The following is a 15,015-nucleotide window of genomic DNA, read 5'->3' as shown; positions in this document are numbered from 1 at the left end:
TTTATACGTGTGTTTTCTCTCTCTTTTTTTTTTGATTGTAATTTTTTTTTTTTACTGAGTTCATAATAGTTTACATCAACGTGAGATTTCAGTTGTACATTATTTCTTGACTGTCACCACATAAGATCTCCCCTTCACTCCCAGTGGCTCCTCCACCCTGCTTTGCCTGGTATCCACTGAACTGTTTTCTTTGTCCCAGTACTTGTTGATATTCCACATATGAGTGAAATCATCTGGTGTTTGTCTTTCTCAGACTGGCTTACTTCACTTAGCATAATTCTCTCTAGGTCCTTCCATGTTATTGCAAATGGGATGAATTTGTGTTTTCTTCTGGCTGAGTAGTATTCCATTGTATATATATACCACATCTTCTTTATCCAATCATCAGTCGATGGGCACTTGGGTTGCTTCCACCTCTTGGCTATTGTGAATAGTGCTGCAATGAACGTAGGGGTACATATGTTACTTAGGATTGTTGATTTCAAATTCTTTGGGTAGATACCCGGTAGTGGGAGAGCTGGTTCATATTGTAGGTCTATTTTTAGTTTTTTGAGGAATCTCCGTACTGTTTTCCATAGAGGTTGCACCAGTTTGCATTCCTACCAGCAGTGTATGAGGGTTGCCTTCTCCCAACACCTTCTCCAACATTTGTTATTTTTAGACTTAGTGGTTACAGCCATTTTAACAGGTGTAAGGTGGTATCTTGGAGTAGTTTTGATTTGCACTTCCCTGATGATTAGTGATGTTGAACAACTTTTCATGTGTTTTTTGGCCATCTGTATATCTTCTTTGGAAAAATGTCTGTTCACCTCCTCTGCCCACTTTTTGAGTGGGTTGTTTGCTTTTTTATCGTTTATTTGTGTGAGTTCCTTATATATTATGGAGATTAACACCTTGTCAGATATATGATTTGCAAATATTTTCACCCAATTGGTGGGTTGTCTCTTTGTTTTGATCCTAGTTTCTTCTGCCTTGCAAAAGAAATTCCCACTTGTTTATTTTTTCTTTTGTTTCCCTTGTCTGAGAGGACATGGTATTTGAAAAGAACCTGTTCAGTTCAATCTCAAAGAGTGTACTACCAATATTATCTTCCAGGAGTTTTATAGTTTCAGGATGCATCTTCAAGTCTTTGATCCATTTTGAGTTTATTTTTATGTATGGTGTGAGATAATGGTCTACCTTCATTCTTTTGCATGTGGCTGTCCAGTTTTCCCAACACCATTTACTGAAGAGACTATCTTTTCTCCATTGTATATTCTTGGCACCTTTGTCGAAGATTAGCTGTCCGAAGATGTGTGGTTTTATTTCTGGGCTTTCAGTTCTATTCCATTGATCTGTGTGCCTGTTTTTGTACCAGTACCATGCCATTTTGGTCACTATGGCTTTGTAGCACATTTTGAAGTCAGGGATTGTGATCCCTCCAGCTTTGTTCTTTTTTCTCAGGAATGCCTTAGCAATTCGGGGTCTTTGATTGCCCCATATGAATTTTAGTATTCTTTGTTCTTTTTCCATGAAGAACGTCATTGGTATTCTGATAAAGATTGCATTGAATCTGTAGAATGCTTTGGGAAGTATGGAGATTTTAACTATGTTTATTCTTCCAATCCATGAGCAAGGAATCTCTTTCCATCTCTTTAAGTCATTATCAATTTCTCTCAGTAATGTCTTATAGTTTTCATTGTATAAATCCTTCACCTACTTGGTTAAATTTATTCCTAGGTACTGTATTTTGTCAGTTGCAATTGCAAATGGAATTATATTTTTGAGTTCTCTTTCTGTAAGTTTGTTATTGGAGTATAGAAAAGCAACTGATTTTTGTAAGTTGACTCTGTACCCTGCAACTTTACTGTAGTTGCTAATTATTTCTATTAGTTTTCCAATGGATTTTTGGAGGTTTTCTATATATAAGATCATGTAATCTGCAAACAGCGAGAGTTTCACTTCGTCGCTCCCTATTTGGATTCCTTTTATTCCTTTTCTTGCCTAATTGCTCTGGCCAAAACCTCCAGTACTATGTTGAATAAGAGTGGTGATAGTGGACATCCTTGTCTGGTGCCTGTTCTCAGGGGGATGGCACTCAGTTTTTCCCCATTGAGTATGATGTTGGCTGTGGGTTTGTCATATATGGTCTTTATTATGTTGAGGTAATTTCTTTCTATCCCCGTTGTGTTCAGAGTTTTTATCATAAATAGCTGTTGGATCTTGTCTAATGCCTTCTCTCCATCTATTGAGATGGTCATGTGATTTTTTTCCCTCAATTTGTAGATGTGGTGTATCATGTTGATTGATTTGCAGATGTTGAATCATCCCTGTGCCCCTGGTATGAATCCCACTTGATCATGATGTATGATCCTTTTGATGTATTGCTGAATTCAGGTTGCCAAAATTTTGTTGAGAATTTTTGCGTCTATGTTCATCAGCAATATTGGCCTGTAGTTTTCCTTTTCGTGTTGTCCTTGTCAGCCTTTGGTATCAGAGTGATGTTGGCCTCGTAGAATGTGTTAGGAAGTGTTCCATCCTCCCTAATTTTTTGGAGTAGCTTGAAAAGGATAGGCATTAAATCCTCTCTGAAAGTTTGGTAGAATTCCCCAGGAAAGCCATCTGGTCCTGAGGTTTTATTATTTGGGATGCTTTTGATTGCTGTTTCAATCTCTTTCTTTGTGATTAGTCTGTTCAGATTGTCTACTTCTTCTTGACTTAGCTTTGGAAGGTTGTAAGAGTCTAAGAATTTATCCATTTCCTCTAAGTTATCAATTTTGTTGGCATATAGTTTTTCATAGTATTCTCTTATAATCCTTTGTATTTCTGTGGAGTCTGCTGTTATTTCTCCTCTTTCATTTCTGATTTTGTTTATTGAGCTTTCTCTCCTTTTTTCTTTGTAAGATTGGCTAGGGGTTTGTCTGTTTTGTTTATCTTCTCAAAGAACCAGCTCTTTGTTTCATTGATCCTTTCTACTTCCTTTTTTGTTTCAATAGCATTTATTTCTGCTCTGATTTTCATTCTCTCTCTCTTTCTGCTGACTTTGGGCTTTGTTTGTTCCTCCTTTTCTAATTCAGTTAGGTGTAATTTGAGATTGCTTATCTGGGATGTTTCTTGTTTGTTAAGGTGAGCTTGTATTGCAAAGAGCTCTTAATAGAGCTTTTGCTGCATCCCATACAAGTTGGTGTGGCATATTATCATTTTCATTTGTCTCCAGATTTTTTTTATTTCTTCTTTAATTTCTTCAATGATCCATTGCTTGTTCAATAGCATATTGTTTAGTCTCCACATCTTTGTCCCTTTCTCAGTTTTTTTCTTGTAATTAATTTCTAGCTTTATAGCATTATCATCAGAGAAGACACTTTTATTATTTTTATTTTTTTAAATTTATAGAGGCTTGCCTTGTTTCCCAACATATGGTCTATCCTTGAGAATGTTCCATTCACACTTGAGAAGAATGTGTATTATGCTGTTTTGGGGTGAAGTGTTCAATATATGTCCAATAAGTACAACTGGTTTAGCTTTTCATTTAATTCCACTGTTTCCTTGTTGATTTTCTGTCTGGATGTTCTGTCCAATGATGAGAGTGGAATGTTGAGGTCCCCTACTATTATTGTGTTAATATTACTATCTTCTTTTAGGTTTGTTAATAGTTGCTTTATGAACTTTGGTGCTCCTTTGTTGGGTGCATATTTATAAGCGTTATTTCTTCTTGATGTAGTGCCCCTTTGATCATTATATATTGCCCCTCTTTGTCTCTCTTTACCTGCCTTATCTTGAAGTCCACTTTGTCTGATATAAGTATTGTGACACCTGCTTTCTTTTGTTTGCCATTAGCTTGGACTATTGTCTTCCACCCCTTCACTCTGAGCCTGTATTTGTCATTGGAGCTGAGATGTGTTTCCTGGAGGCAACAAATTGTTGGATCTTGTTCTTTAATCCATCTTGCTACTCTGTGTCTTTTTATGGGAGAGTTCAATCCATTTACATTGAGGGTGATTATTGATGTATGAGGGCTTAATGCTGTCACTATATCTCTTATTTTCTGGTTTTCCTGCATTTCCTTTGTTCCTTATCCTGTGTGTTTTGGTCTACCAATTGAATTATGCAGTTTTTTATGAAGTGTTTCTTTGTTTTCTCCTTATTTATTTTTTGTGTCTCTGTTCTGCTTTTTAGCTTAGTGGCTACCCTGAAGTTTGTATTCAGAATCTCATGCACGACATAGTCCATTTTCTGATGGCCTCTTATTTCCTTAGCCTAAACTGATTCAGTCTCTTTCCTCCTCCCCTCCTAAGTTATTGTTCTCATATCTTATTCCAACTTGTGCTGTGAGTTTGTGGTTAAAGTGACAAGACTGTCTTTGTTTTTGGTGTTTTCCTTCCCTTTATCCTAATGCTATAGTTGAATATTTGCTATCCTATTCTGATTCTATTTGTTGCCTTACTCTGTGTTTTGTGACCCTTTTTTTCTTTTTTCAGGTATGAGGGCATTCTTGAGGATTTCTTCTAGGGGAGGTCTCATGGCTACAAAGTCCCTTAGCTTTTGTCTGGGAAAGATTTAATTTCTCCCTCATATCTGAAGGATACTTTTGCTGGATAGAGTATTCTTGGCTGAAGATTTTTATCTTTTAAAGTTTTGGATACGTCATTCCATTCTCTCCTATCTTGTAAGGTTTCTGTAGAGAAATCTGCTGAAAGTCCGATAGGGGTTCCTTTGCAGGTTATTTTCTTCTGCCTTGCTGCCCTGAGCATTCTTTCTTTGTCGTTCATTTTTGCCAGTTTTACCACTACATACCTTGCAGTAGGTCTTTTTACATTGACAAATCTAGGAGATCTGAAAGCTTCCTCCACACACATTTCCCTCTCATTCTCTAGATTTGGGACGTTCTCTGCTATTATTTCTTTGAGCACACTTTCTGCTCCATTCTCCTCTTCACCTTCTTGAATACCTATAATTCTTATGTTGCATTTCCTCATTGAGTCAGATATTTCTCAGAGACTTTCTTCATTTCTTTTTACTCTTAGTTCTCTCTCCTCCTCTGTCTGGAGCATTTCAACATGTCTATCTTCGATTATGCTGATTTGTTCCTCTATGATGTCCACAGGAGCATTCAAGGAATCTGTATTTTGTTTTATCTCTTCCATTGTGACTTTCATCTCTAATATTTCCAATTGGTTCTTCTTTATAGTTTCATTCTCGTTTGTGAAGTAGCTCCTGAACTCATTGAATTGTTTCTCTATATTCTCTTTTACCTCATTGAGTTTTTGACGATGACTATTTTTAATTCATTGCCATTTAGTTTTCATATTTCTGTCTCCTCAGGACTGAGTTCTGGGTGCTTATTGTTCTCTCTCTGGTCTGCAGATTTGATGAACTGCCTGATGTTGGAAGGTCAGGTCTTTCTCATTCTGATATTATTCACTTGCAGTTACAGCCTATCACCACTGGGTGAGGGTTGAGAGCTGTGTATTAAGAGCCCTCCGCCTCCAGCCAGGATGGCACAGCATGGGTCAGGGTAGGGGCACTTTCTCCTGAATGCAGTCCCGGGTTTCTCTATCAGCTCTTGCTATCTGGTCTTCTGGGGTCTTGGCTTGATGAGGTCACCCCACGTGAAAGCTTTCACCCCTTTAGAGGGCTTTCCTTTGGAAGGGCCCTAGGGAGTCCTGGGTGATCCCACGGATGTTCAACCCCTCCCCCACTCCTTCCTTCACAGATCCTCCCATGGCAGTGACCACAGTCTTTAGGGGAGGGAGCAAAGATCTCTCTTGCACCGTTCCAGCTCCTCCAAGGGGAGCCCCAGCCTCTCTGCCCTCTGTCATGTGCCTGCTATTACTCTCCGAGGATTTTTGTGCTTTTAGAGTATTTTCTGTTGAAATATTGTTCCTCCTTTTTGTTGTATGTTGGAGGTAAGAGAGTCCTGGGCAAGCTCACTCTGCCATGACACTGATGTCCTATACTTGTGTTTTCTGAAGAATAAAAATAGTACAGTGTACTTGAGTCAACATTTTGTACTGTGCTTGCTAACAAATTATCTTTGATAGTACTAGCCTTCTGGGTGAAAGAAAACACCTTCTACTGTATTTATAACATTTCTGGATATTGCACATCTACTTAAATATTTTTCTCTATGACTTCTCTTGTTTTAATGTTTTTTAAAATTATAATAATCATACATATATATACCCTCTTGGTAAAAAATTCAAAGACTATACAGAAACCTAAAGTGCCCCTTGATGCTCTTTCTGTCTCCCCCAATCACCATTGCCACCCGCAGGGAAACCACTGATCTCATTTTTGTTTGTTTCCTTCTGACATTTTTTAATGCTTTTATATATATAAGAACCCTAAAGGAAATGTATGATTTCTTCTTTTTAGAAATAATTAAATCATATCATATGGTACATACTCTATTATAATTAACTTTTTTTGCTCAATAGGTCTTGGAAATTGTTACACATCAGAACATATACAGCAACCTTATTTCTTCCATTTAGGACAGAATCCTTCATAGGTTGGATATGCTGCATTTCATTTAGCTATTCCAATAGTGCAGGACATTGAGATTGTTTGTGTTTTTTGCCTTTACAAATAACGCTTCAGTGGACATCCTTGTCCGAGCACACAGTGCCTTGTACCTGTGTGGAGGGTTTCTTTAGGTGACACCATGAAGAGGAATTACTAGCTGTTAGGGTGGGTGCATTTACAATGTTAATAGACAGTGCTGAGTCACCTGCCAAGTGATGTATGTTATTTTAAGTTCCCACTAGAAGTATCATTATCTATACACCCATTGCCTGGTGCTTTAACACTCAAGAAATGAACACCTTAAAAAAATTCTCATTTATGTATGTTTTTAAACCTTCAGGGCATCATGGCTTCCTATGGCCTGGTCTGAATGTCCCTCTTCTGAGAAATGGAGCTGTGCAGACCATTGCCCAAAGAAGCAAAGAAGAGCAGGAGAAGGTGGAGGCTGAGATGGTCCAGCAGAGAGAGGAGTGGGACCGGAAGAGGAAGATGAAGGTTAAACGGGAGCGAGGATGGAGCGGAAACATGTGGGGAGGTGTCAGTCTCGGCGCCCAGACCCTGGTCCCTATGGAGGTATCAGAGTCCTGGTTTTGCTTACCTTTGTGACAGAGAGAGCAATTGTAGTTCTGGGATTCCTTATTACAATTTTATTTACTTGTCTGTTTAAATTGCCTTTTTCCAAAAAAGGATTTTAACATCATTGTAATAACTCCACATTATTATCCAACTGTATTTGATGGAACACTAGAGGCCCATAACCAAGAAGATTCCACAAACGAGCTGCACAGCCCTGGGTTCTGGCGTCTTTATTGTGCCACTTCTCAGAGCCGTCAATGTGGTGGGGGCGTCACAGATCTGGACAGGCCCCGACAGGATGCAGTTTCCCAAACACAGTTGGTCCTGTGGGCCCATGGAGCAGCAGAGCTGGGGAGAGCTGCTTCTGTAACAGAAGACAACCCGACGGGATGGTTGTCACCAAGCCTCATGAAAGCACACAGGAAATAAAAACTGATAAAATTTATCAGGCCAAATTAGAAAACAAAGCCCTCCCCCTGCCCTGAGTCTGTAAAGAAGTAAAAATCCTCTGAAAATTGATTCCTGTCGATGAGTCGGAGATGAGGAGTCAGACCAGAGTTTGGCTGCTTCCTTCAGTTTGGCTTAAGGAGGAGAGGAGAGTCTGGGATGGAGAGGCTTAGGCAGCATGCTTAGAACTGAGCAAAGTGCTTCCCTTGAGAGGATGAAGACACGGGAAGGAGAGAAAAAACCCTACAAACACAGTCAGTCCATAATGAGGGCCCAAATCCAGAGTGTAGATAAGTGGATTAACTCTGACAGAAGAAAGGGCAGAGTGCAGGTTCAGGGGAGCCCGGATTGTTGGTGGTGGAGATGCGTGTGGGGTGGGGTGTGTGAGTGTATCTGTCTGGTGACCTCATTTAGTCTGTGAGGAGGAGATGGGGTCATCTGCTGAAAGTAGGGTGGGGGCACTGATGAGCATGGCCAGCAGAATATTGATGAAAAGGTGGGGTATCTGGGACTGGCTCCAGAATTATCCAGGGGAGTGAGAAGTGGACAGAGTTTAGAGTAAAGAAGATTGGCCATGAGGTGATAAGTGTTGAACCTGGCTAATGGGTACAAGCTTTCACTCAGCAGTTCTATTTTTGGATATGATTGAAATTTTCTACAGCAAAAAGTTGATAAAAATAGAAGCACACACAGAGTGTTTGAAATGGCTGCTGTGGTGAGTGGGGACAGAGCTAACTAAAAAGACCTGAAAGGCCTGCAGGTAGCAGGGAGGACATGAGTGAGGTGGAGACCATGAGTTTCTAGTGGCCCGGGTGTGTACTATGCTTTGACTTCTCTCCAGCAGCACCCAGCAGGCAGGGGTGGCCAGACAGCTGCTTGGATTCAGGCCTGGATAGTGCGGTGGAGGGAGAAGAGGGTGAGGGAGTTGAGGACATTCACCAGATCTGGTGGAGGTGATGGACTGTGGTGTCCTGGCCGAGCGGGAGAGGCTGTGAGGACCAGAGGGAGTGAGAGGGAAGGGGAGGACAGTGGGCAAGAGTCTGGAGGTGCTGGGGAGCTCCAAGAACCCTTGTCTTGGGAGTGGACGAGTGAGCGAGCTGGAGGGTTAGGAGGATGCAGTCAGGGAGATGGTGGCCGAGGTGATGAGTTTAGTGGTGGAGCCGTCTCTCGGGATGATGGAGGACCAGGGTGTGGCCTTGGGAGTGGCACCAAAAGATCTGAGATTCTTCTCACTTAAAAGTAGGTGATGGTGCCTGTGTTGAAAAGTGCTTTCATGTACTAACTGTACAGACACATTTATCTGTATGCCTGTTTCTTCTCTCCCTCCAGAAACATATGACGATTTTGATACCAGGGTTCTTGAGGTAGGCATGCTAATTAAATACCCAGTTAAGCCTTAGGGGAAGCTGGGTGGGCGGTGGGGATGGAGCAAGAGGAACAGCTAGGAAAAGATTTGGTGCATGACTTTTCTGAGACACAGAGCTGATCTGAGTAAGTAAATAATGGAACTTGAATTTCAGTCACTTGATAGTGGCTCTCCTGACTGCTGCACTTCGTGGGGGCTACCAGTTGAGGTCTCGTGACATGGTGACTTCGGAGGTATTGTCGGTAACAGAATTTGGAGATGGCCTTTAAATTTCCTCCTTCCTGAAGCTAAGATAGCATTAGGAATCTGTCCTAGAATTATAAACAGCTGCATGTGGCACTGAATTCAGGGAGCTGAGCCTGAGAGGAGCCATGGGACGGGGGTAGGAAGCTTGGAGTGGCCGTGAATGCCCAGCTCTTGATGGGAAGTGACCTGCTGGGCTGTTTGCAGGCACCTGAAACTGAAGCCTGTCCCCGGTGAGTTTCAGCCGCTCTTTCCAGGGTGTTCCCTACAGTGGTCAACGTCCCTATGAGCTCGTGCTGCACACGTGGTGTTAATACCACATGGAATGATCATTTACTGAGTTTGTGAATGAATATGTATATTGTTTCTTCAATGTCAGTTGCATTATAGAATTTAAATTGCTTACAAGTATTTTATGTCTTTGGCCCCAGTTTATACCTTTTGGAAGTTAATCTCTTTGAACAATTCTTGTGTATGTGGTGATTTCCTGTAAGATTATCCACAGGCATAGACAGGAGCTCCCTTTTCGTTTAACCACATTTTTTGGAAAAGCGGCTGCCAGGTAAGCAGTTAACAGCTTCATAGTTCCTGCCCTTTAAATATGCCAAAAAATGCAGATTTTCCTGTAGTTCATAATAAGCAATGTCCCAATTTTCTACTCTCAGCTGAGCCTAATCCTTATCACAGAGATCCAGTCCTATGCTGATTCTGTCTATATACTGCATTTCATCATTTGTAAGATGCACGTGTTTTCATATTTTAACATCTCTGACATTGGGTATGTCTTATAGTCAATCAATTAGAAACCATGTCAAAGTATAATCACCTTTTTTTATTGTCATTCATTCATGAAAATAGGGCGTGCTGAGTTGTACAGTTTCAGTTTCCTTTAAAAGTTACTTCAATTGAAACTTCTAACAATGCTGTGAAATAGGAAGAGAAAGTCTTATTTCCATTTTGCTCCTGAAGAAACAGTCCCGACAGAGGTTTCCTTGGGGAAAGTTTGCAGTTTGTGCTCGTGGACTTGGAGGACAATGGACGATTCACCACGTGTGCATGTGTGTAAGGTCGTCACTCCAGTTCCTACTTCAGAATTTTATTCAGGTGTAATATTCATGAGACACTTTGTCTTTTAGGTCAGAAATGTTTTCCATATGACGGCAAAAGAGGGAAGAAAGAAATCAATCCCCGTCCTGGTCGCTGTGGGGAACGGCAGAGGAGCTGCAGGTGAACGCGGTGCTGGTGGTGGTGACAGAGGACAGGTGTGGCCGGGCTGCACTGTGGGGTCGCCGGGTTCAGGCTGCGGCCAGACTTTTCCTCCTGGTTAAATCTGTATGTGGTCCAGGCTCACAGTCTTGCGTAAGCCCGTGAGATCCCTTAGAGGGACAAGAAAGACTAGATCTTCCTACACCTGCCCTTTCCGGTGAGGACAACGGATATTTAAAAAGGCTCAAGATACCATTGTATTATAATTAATAGGAAAAATTAGGGGGGAAAACATTAGGTAGTCAACAATAGGGACATAGTTACAGAGAGAGTATAGCCACAAATTGCAATGTTCTGTGGCCACTAAAGAATTAGGGAAAATCACTTACAAAATAATGCTAAATAAAGAAGAAACTTCACATAAGACTGTATAATATACTCCCAGTTTTTGTTTTTTAAAGAAAGTATGTGTAAATGCAAGAAAAAAACTGGAAAGATATGCAACGAAAAGGTTAATAAAGTTTACTCTAATTAGTAGGTTTGCCAGTCATTTAAACTTTCTTCCTCATACTTTTCTGTAAAGTTTCCATAGTGAATATCTGTTTTTGAAACATATACATGAATGTGTAAGGGAAGGAAAACTGGAAAACTGTCCATTTAACCCATAAAGACACTTTCCAAACTAGTAATGTGTCTAGATAGTATTTGCCAAAGGAAGCCACTGTGGGTGGGTCTGGGGGGAGGAAGGGTGGTCTGGGGGAAGCAAAAGCAAGACCAGGAGAGGGCATGTTTGAGGCTGCCCGTCCCATAATATCCAAGGAGAATAGGATGCAAATGAAACTGAAAATTTCACGCTGACTCAAGATGGGAGGAACGAGAGTCGTGTCAGAGCGTCATCTGCAAAGCCTTAGACTATAAGGGTTTAATCCTGAGACCAATTCGCAACCAAAAAAGAGAAAACAGAGAAAGACCAGATCAAGATCTCTTTTAAGAGAATGATTAAAATTTCAAAACACGAGAAACTCTTGGAAATTCAACTAAGCCTTTGATTTCTTCCTTCCGACGAGGGTCAACAAAGCTCCTCTGTCAGCATCACGGTGCTGGCTCCCCAGACTGTGATGAGTGGTTTTGTTGAAAAAAATGAGACTTCCCTAGATCAACACTTGATTGCGAATTTTGTGAAACACACGACAAACTTCCTATCATTTCTTAATTTGTACTTTAAGTTTCGAGGATAAAGCCCCAATCAAACCTTTTGCTCCTAATTTACAATGAAGTTTTTTATTTAAATTCTGTTTTACATGAACTCACTAAAAGTGGCTCTTTTCTGGAATGATTATCTGGGGATAACAAAGGACCTCCTGGAGACGACGCTGAGACTCAATTTAGTCATGGGATCCCCAAGATGGAGGGTAAGGAAAATGTCAACTAGTTAAACCTCTGCCTGAGGCTGGAAGCTTTACTCTTGTGGCCACGAGCCAGAGGTCAGCCAGCCCTGCCCGTCCACCTCCACGGCTGGGGGCTGACCAGTTTCTGAGGCTCCTGGTCTAGTGCCCCAGCTCTGGAACATCATGGATTCTTTGAGTGAAGGGATGAAGGAGCACTTCATGCCAGGAGCTGACTGTCAGGATTCCTCACTGAGTGTCCCCTTCCTATTATCTCCTCTCCTCGCAACCCGGGCATCTCATCCCCAGGATGTGGCACTCAGTACTTGTCACCACACTTCCTGTCACTCTGCAGTCTGATCCCCTTTCTCCCCTATGGAGTGGCCCAAGGAAATTCTAAACCCAGCTTATTATCCACATCACTAACTGGAACAGAACACACAGCCCACTGCCCAGAACATCTCTGATCAGCTTCACAGAGTGAGAGGAAACTTCGGCATCTGGTTTCTTGTGGCTTGAGGACTTTCTAATTGAGCACAGACCCCTTTGTCTTGTAGGAAAAAGAAGGGACCCCAGGCTGGTACATGGCGAGTTTCCAGAGAGGGTGGAGCCATCTGAGGCCTCTGGTAGCTGGGGAGGGTGGGAGACCAAGAGCCGGGCTCTCTGAGTGCAGTGGCCGAGCACACACAGCTGTATCTGAACTGCCACTTGATGCCGCCTCTAGAGATTCAGTCTAAGCCCAGGATTCCTCAGAAAGAAAGCTGGAAAGATGGTGTTCTGATACTGGGGAATTGAAACAAAACCAAGAAAACACCGCACAAAAGTATTGAACGTAAAGGCACCTTGTAAATTATTTCAAAGCTTTATCATCTTCCCCCGTGGACATCTGCAAGTACTTGTTGGGTGAGTTTTATCCTTACGGCAGGGAGAATCTCCATGAAGACTTAGAAACACGCCAGATAGGGGCTCAAAAGAGCCTGTGGAAGATTCCAGCAGAGAGTTCTCAAGATCCAGTCCAGGGGTCAGCAGGGGATCTTTGTTTTGTGGTCTCTCAGGTCACAGTCCCCACACTCCACCCCACTGCCCCCTTCCACAAATAGGAGATGACCGTGAAAGACGGCTCAGGAGTTGGAGGTTAAACACAGCAAGTCCCAACCCTGACAGGAGGGACAGGGGAGAGTCCGCATAACACCCTCAAGACACACAGCATTGCTCTTCTTTTGGTTTCTTAGTTCCTCCATGGAGAGCATTTCTGTATGCTGAAAAGTTATGCTGGAAGGTGGGCTGATCGGTTACCACCATCTGGGTTTTTAGCCAAAGTTCTTCAGCTGTTGTTCACTGAAGGCCACTTCCATCTGACTACAGAAAACACCGCATGGACCACGTACAGCAGAGCGGCTATGTACGAAAACATCTGAAACCAAGATAAATGACCATAAATGGGCATGAGAAGGGAGAGGGCAAGACATGGGTCATCCACACTGGGCTGGCCGTTCCCACATCCACACTGGCTGGTCCTCGGGATGATGGACCTGAAGTGTGTGGACCACTGTTTCCCATCACCCACACAGACATCTTCTTGCTGAGCACACATGCGGCCCTGAATGCTTTCAGAACAGAGCTCCAGGTGACCTCACGACCCACCAGATGTGGTGTGCAAGGTCAACTACGTGCCATCTCACACCATCACGCTGGTGCCACCAACGGGAAACAGGGGCCCTCAGAGGCCCCTCAAATGATCCTCACAGGCGAGTATCAACTGCTTTCCATGAGAAACTTGCTTCCTCCACACCAGGAAGAGCCTGGTCCACCAGCTGTGAGCCCAGCGGCCTCAGTTGGAGAACATGAACACAGGGATTGCTGGCTCTGGTAAAGGTCTCAATGCTGCCTGGACATCCTCAGACCCACCAGAATGTTATTCTAGGATCATAATCTCACAGACATGGGCGAGGAGCCAGGCTCACAGGACTGAGGGACAGGGACAGGGAGGCGGGATTGTGAGATTCTGCAAAGGAGGGGCTCCTGAGAAAGCTGCTGGGAAGATCCAGTTTGCTGTTTTGACGCTGGGAACAAAGGCCCTGGAAAGATGGCAAACGGTCACCTGTGGCCTGTCAGGCTCCTGACATGCTGTGCTCACTGGGCACCATCTACTCCTAAAGGCCCGCTGCCCCCAAGTCCCATATCTGCTCCTGGATCTGTGACCTGGGGCGTGGGGTCAGGAGTGTCCAACCAGGCACGACACTGAGAGCGGCTACGCGTCCGTGACTTGTGAAAATACCCACAGACAGCAGCCGTCACCAGGCCTGCCCTCTCCCGCCCCACACAGGGCGAACACTTCACCCTCGTTGGCCAGAGGTGATGAGTCAGCCGAGTATTTGATCGCACATCTGAGAGAGCTCATCCAGGAACTGTGAGGCAGCCCACCTGAAAGCGGCAGTCACCATGGGTGAGCAGCCCCCAAAACACCTCAGCCCGTCAGGAGGGAGCAGGTTACTGTCCAGGCATCTCCAGACCCTGCGAGAAACCTTGGCAGAGGAGCCTCAGAAGTCCCCACAGGAACAGGACACAGAGCTTAGTTTCCAAGTGAGGGCAAGAAATGGCACCTTGGGGACACGGACAGCAGGGACATGAAGGGACATCCTGAGGTTTTCAGAAACCCCTTTCCCTAAATGGCTGTCATCATTGCCTCCCACTGTTAGGATCCAGAAACCTCCTGATTTCTGCAGAAATTTCCAGCTCCCCTCAGTCGGCTCCCACCAACCCCAGGGATTCCTTCGGTGCAGACACTCTGCTGCCAGCAAACGGGGGAGAAGCTCAGCTCCTGAGGCAGGTCCCAGTTAGGAGTCACAGAGGGCGAGAGGCAGGCCAGATGCTCCCAAAGGCCAGGGGTGTGAGGAGAAGGTCTTGAGACACCTCCCACATCCTGGACGGGCCTCCCTGAGACCATGGGAGGCTGTGTGATGGCTGGGCAGGGTCTGGGGTTGAACCCTGAGTGACCAGGACTCCTTCCCCTGTGCACGGACACAGCTGATATTCTGAATAGAAAGGCGGGACTTCACATTGAACCGGACTCATATTCCCCTTGATGGTTTCAGCCCAGCGCCCCTGCCTGCTGAGAACATCGTGATTCCTGGTTCTAGCACTCCTGACTCTGCCTGGGTGCGCTCACATTTCTCCAACTCAGCTAACAGAAAGGGGGACACAATCAATTGTGGACTGGATAAAGAGACGCTGGGATAGTCACGAACGGAATACTCTACAGCAACGAGAAGAAACAGTCTGCATCTC

The 15,015-nt window shown here is 43.6% G+C and overlaps 1 protein-coding gene and 1 pseudogene across 5 annotated transcripts in view; one reads left to right on the top strand and one right to left on the bottom strand.

Moving 5' to 3' along the window:
* The window catches only part of LOC106838529 (myelin and lymphocyte protein-like), a 54,576-nt gene that overhangs the window by 14,638 nt on the left and 24,923 nt on the right, over positions 1–15,015 (bottom strand). For 4 of the 5 annotated variants that reach the window (XR_011503874.1, XR_011503875.1, XM_014852702.3 and 1 more), the window contains one exon: positions 9,955–13,141. The exons of the other annotated variant lie outside the window; for it this stretch is intronic. Coding sequence is in view for 2 of the 4 variants with exons in the window: in XM_014852702.3 (XP_014708188.3) it covers positions 13,052–13,141 (90 nt within the window). In the remaining 2 variants the exon portion in view is untranslated. Of the gene's footprint in view, positions 1–9,954; positions 13,142–15,015 lie in introns of those variants that run through there. 5 annotated transcript variants of the gene reach the window in all.
* LOC123286709 (small ribosomal subunit protein uS5m-like) overlaps positions 6,861–15,015 on the top strand; it is a 363,347-nt pseudogene continuing 355,192 nt past the window's right edge.

The sequence above is a fragment of the Equus asinus genome, chromosome 6 (genome assembly GCF_041296235.1).
Source record: "Equus asinus isolate D_3611 breed Donkey chromosome 6, EquAss-T2T_v2, whole genome shotgun sequence".
NCBI classification, from domain to species: Eukaryota; Metazoa; Chordata; class Mammalia; order Perissodactyla; family Equidae; genus Equus; species Equus asinus.
This window is presented reverse-complemented; position numbering and strand designations above follow the sequence as displayed.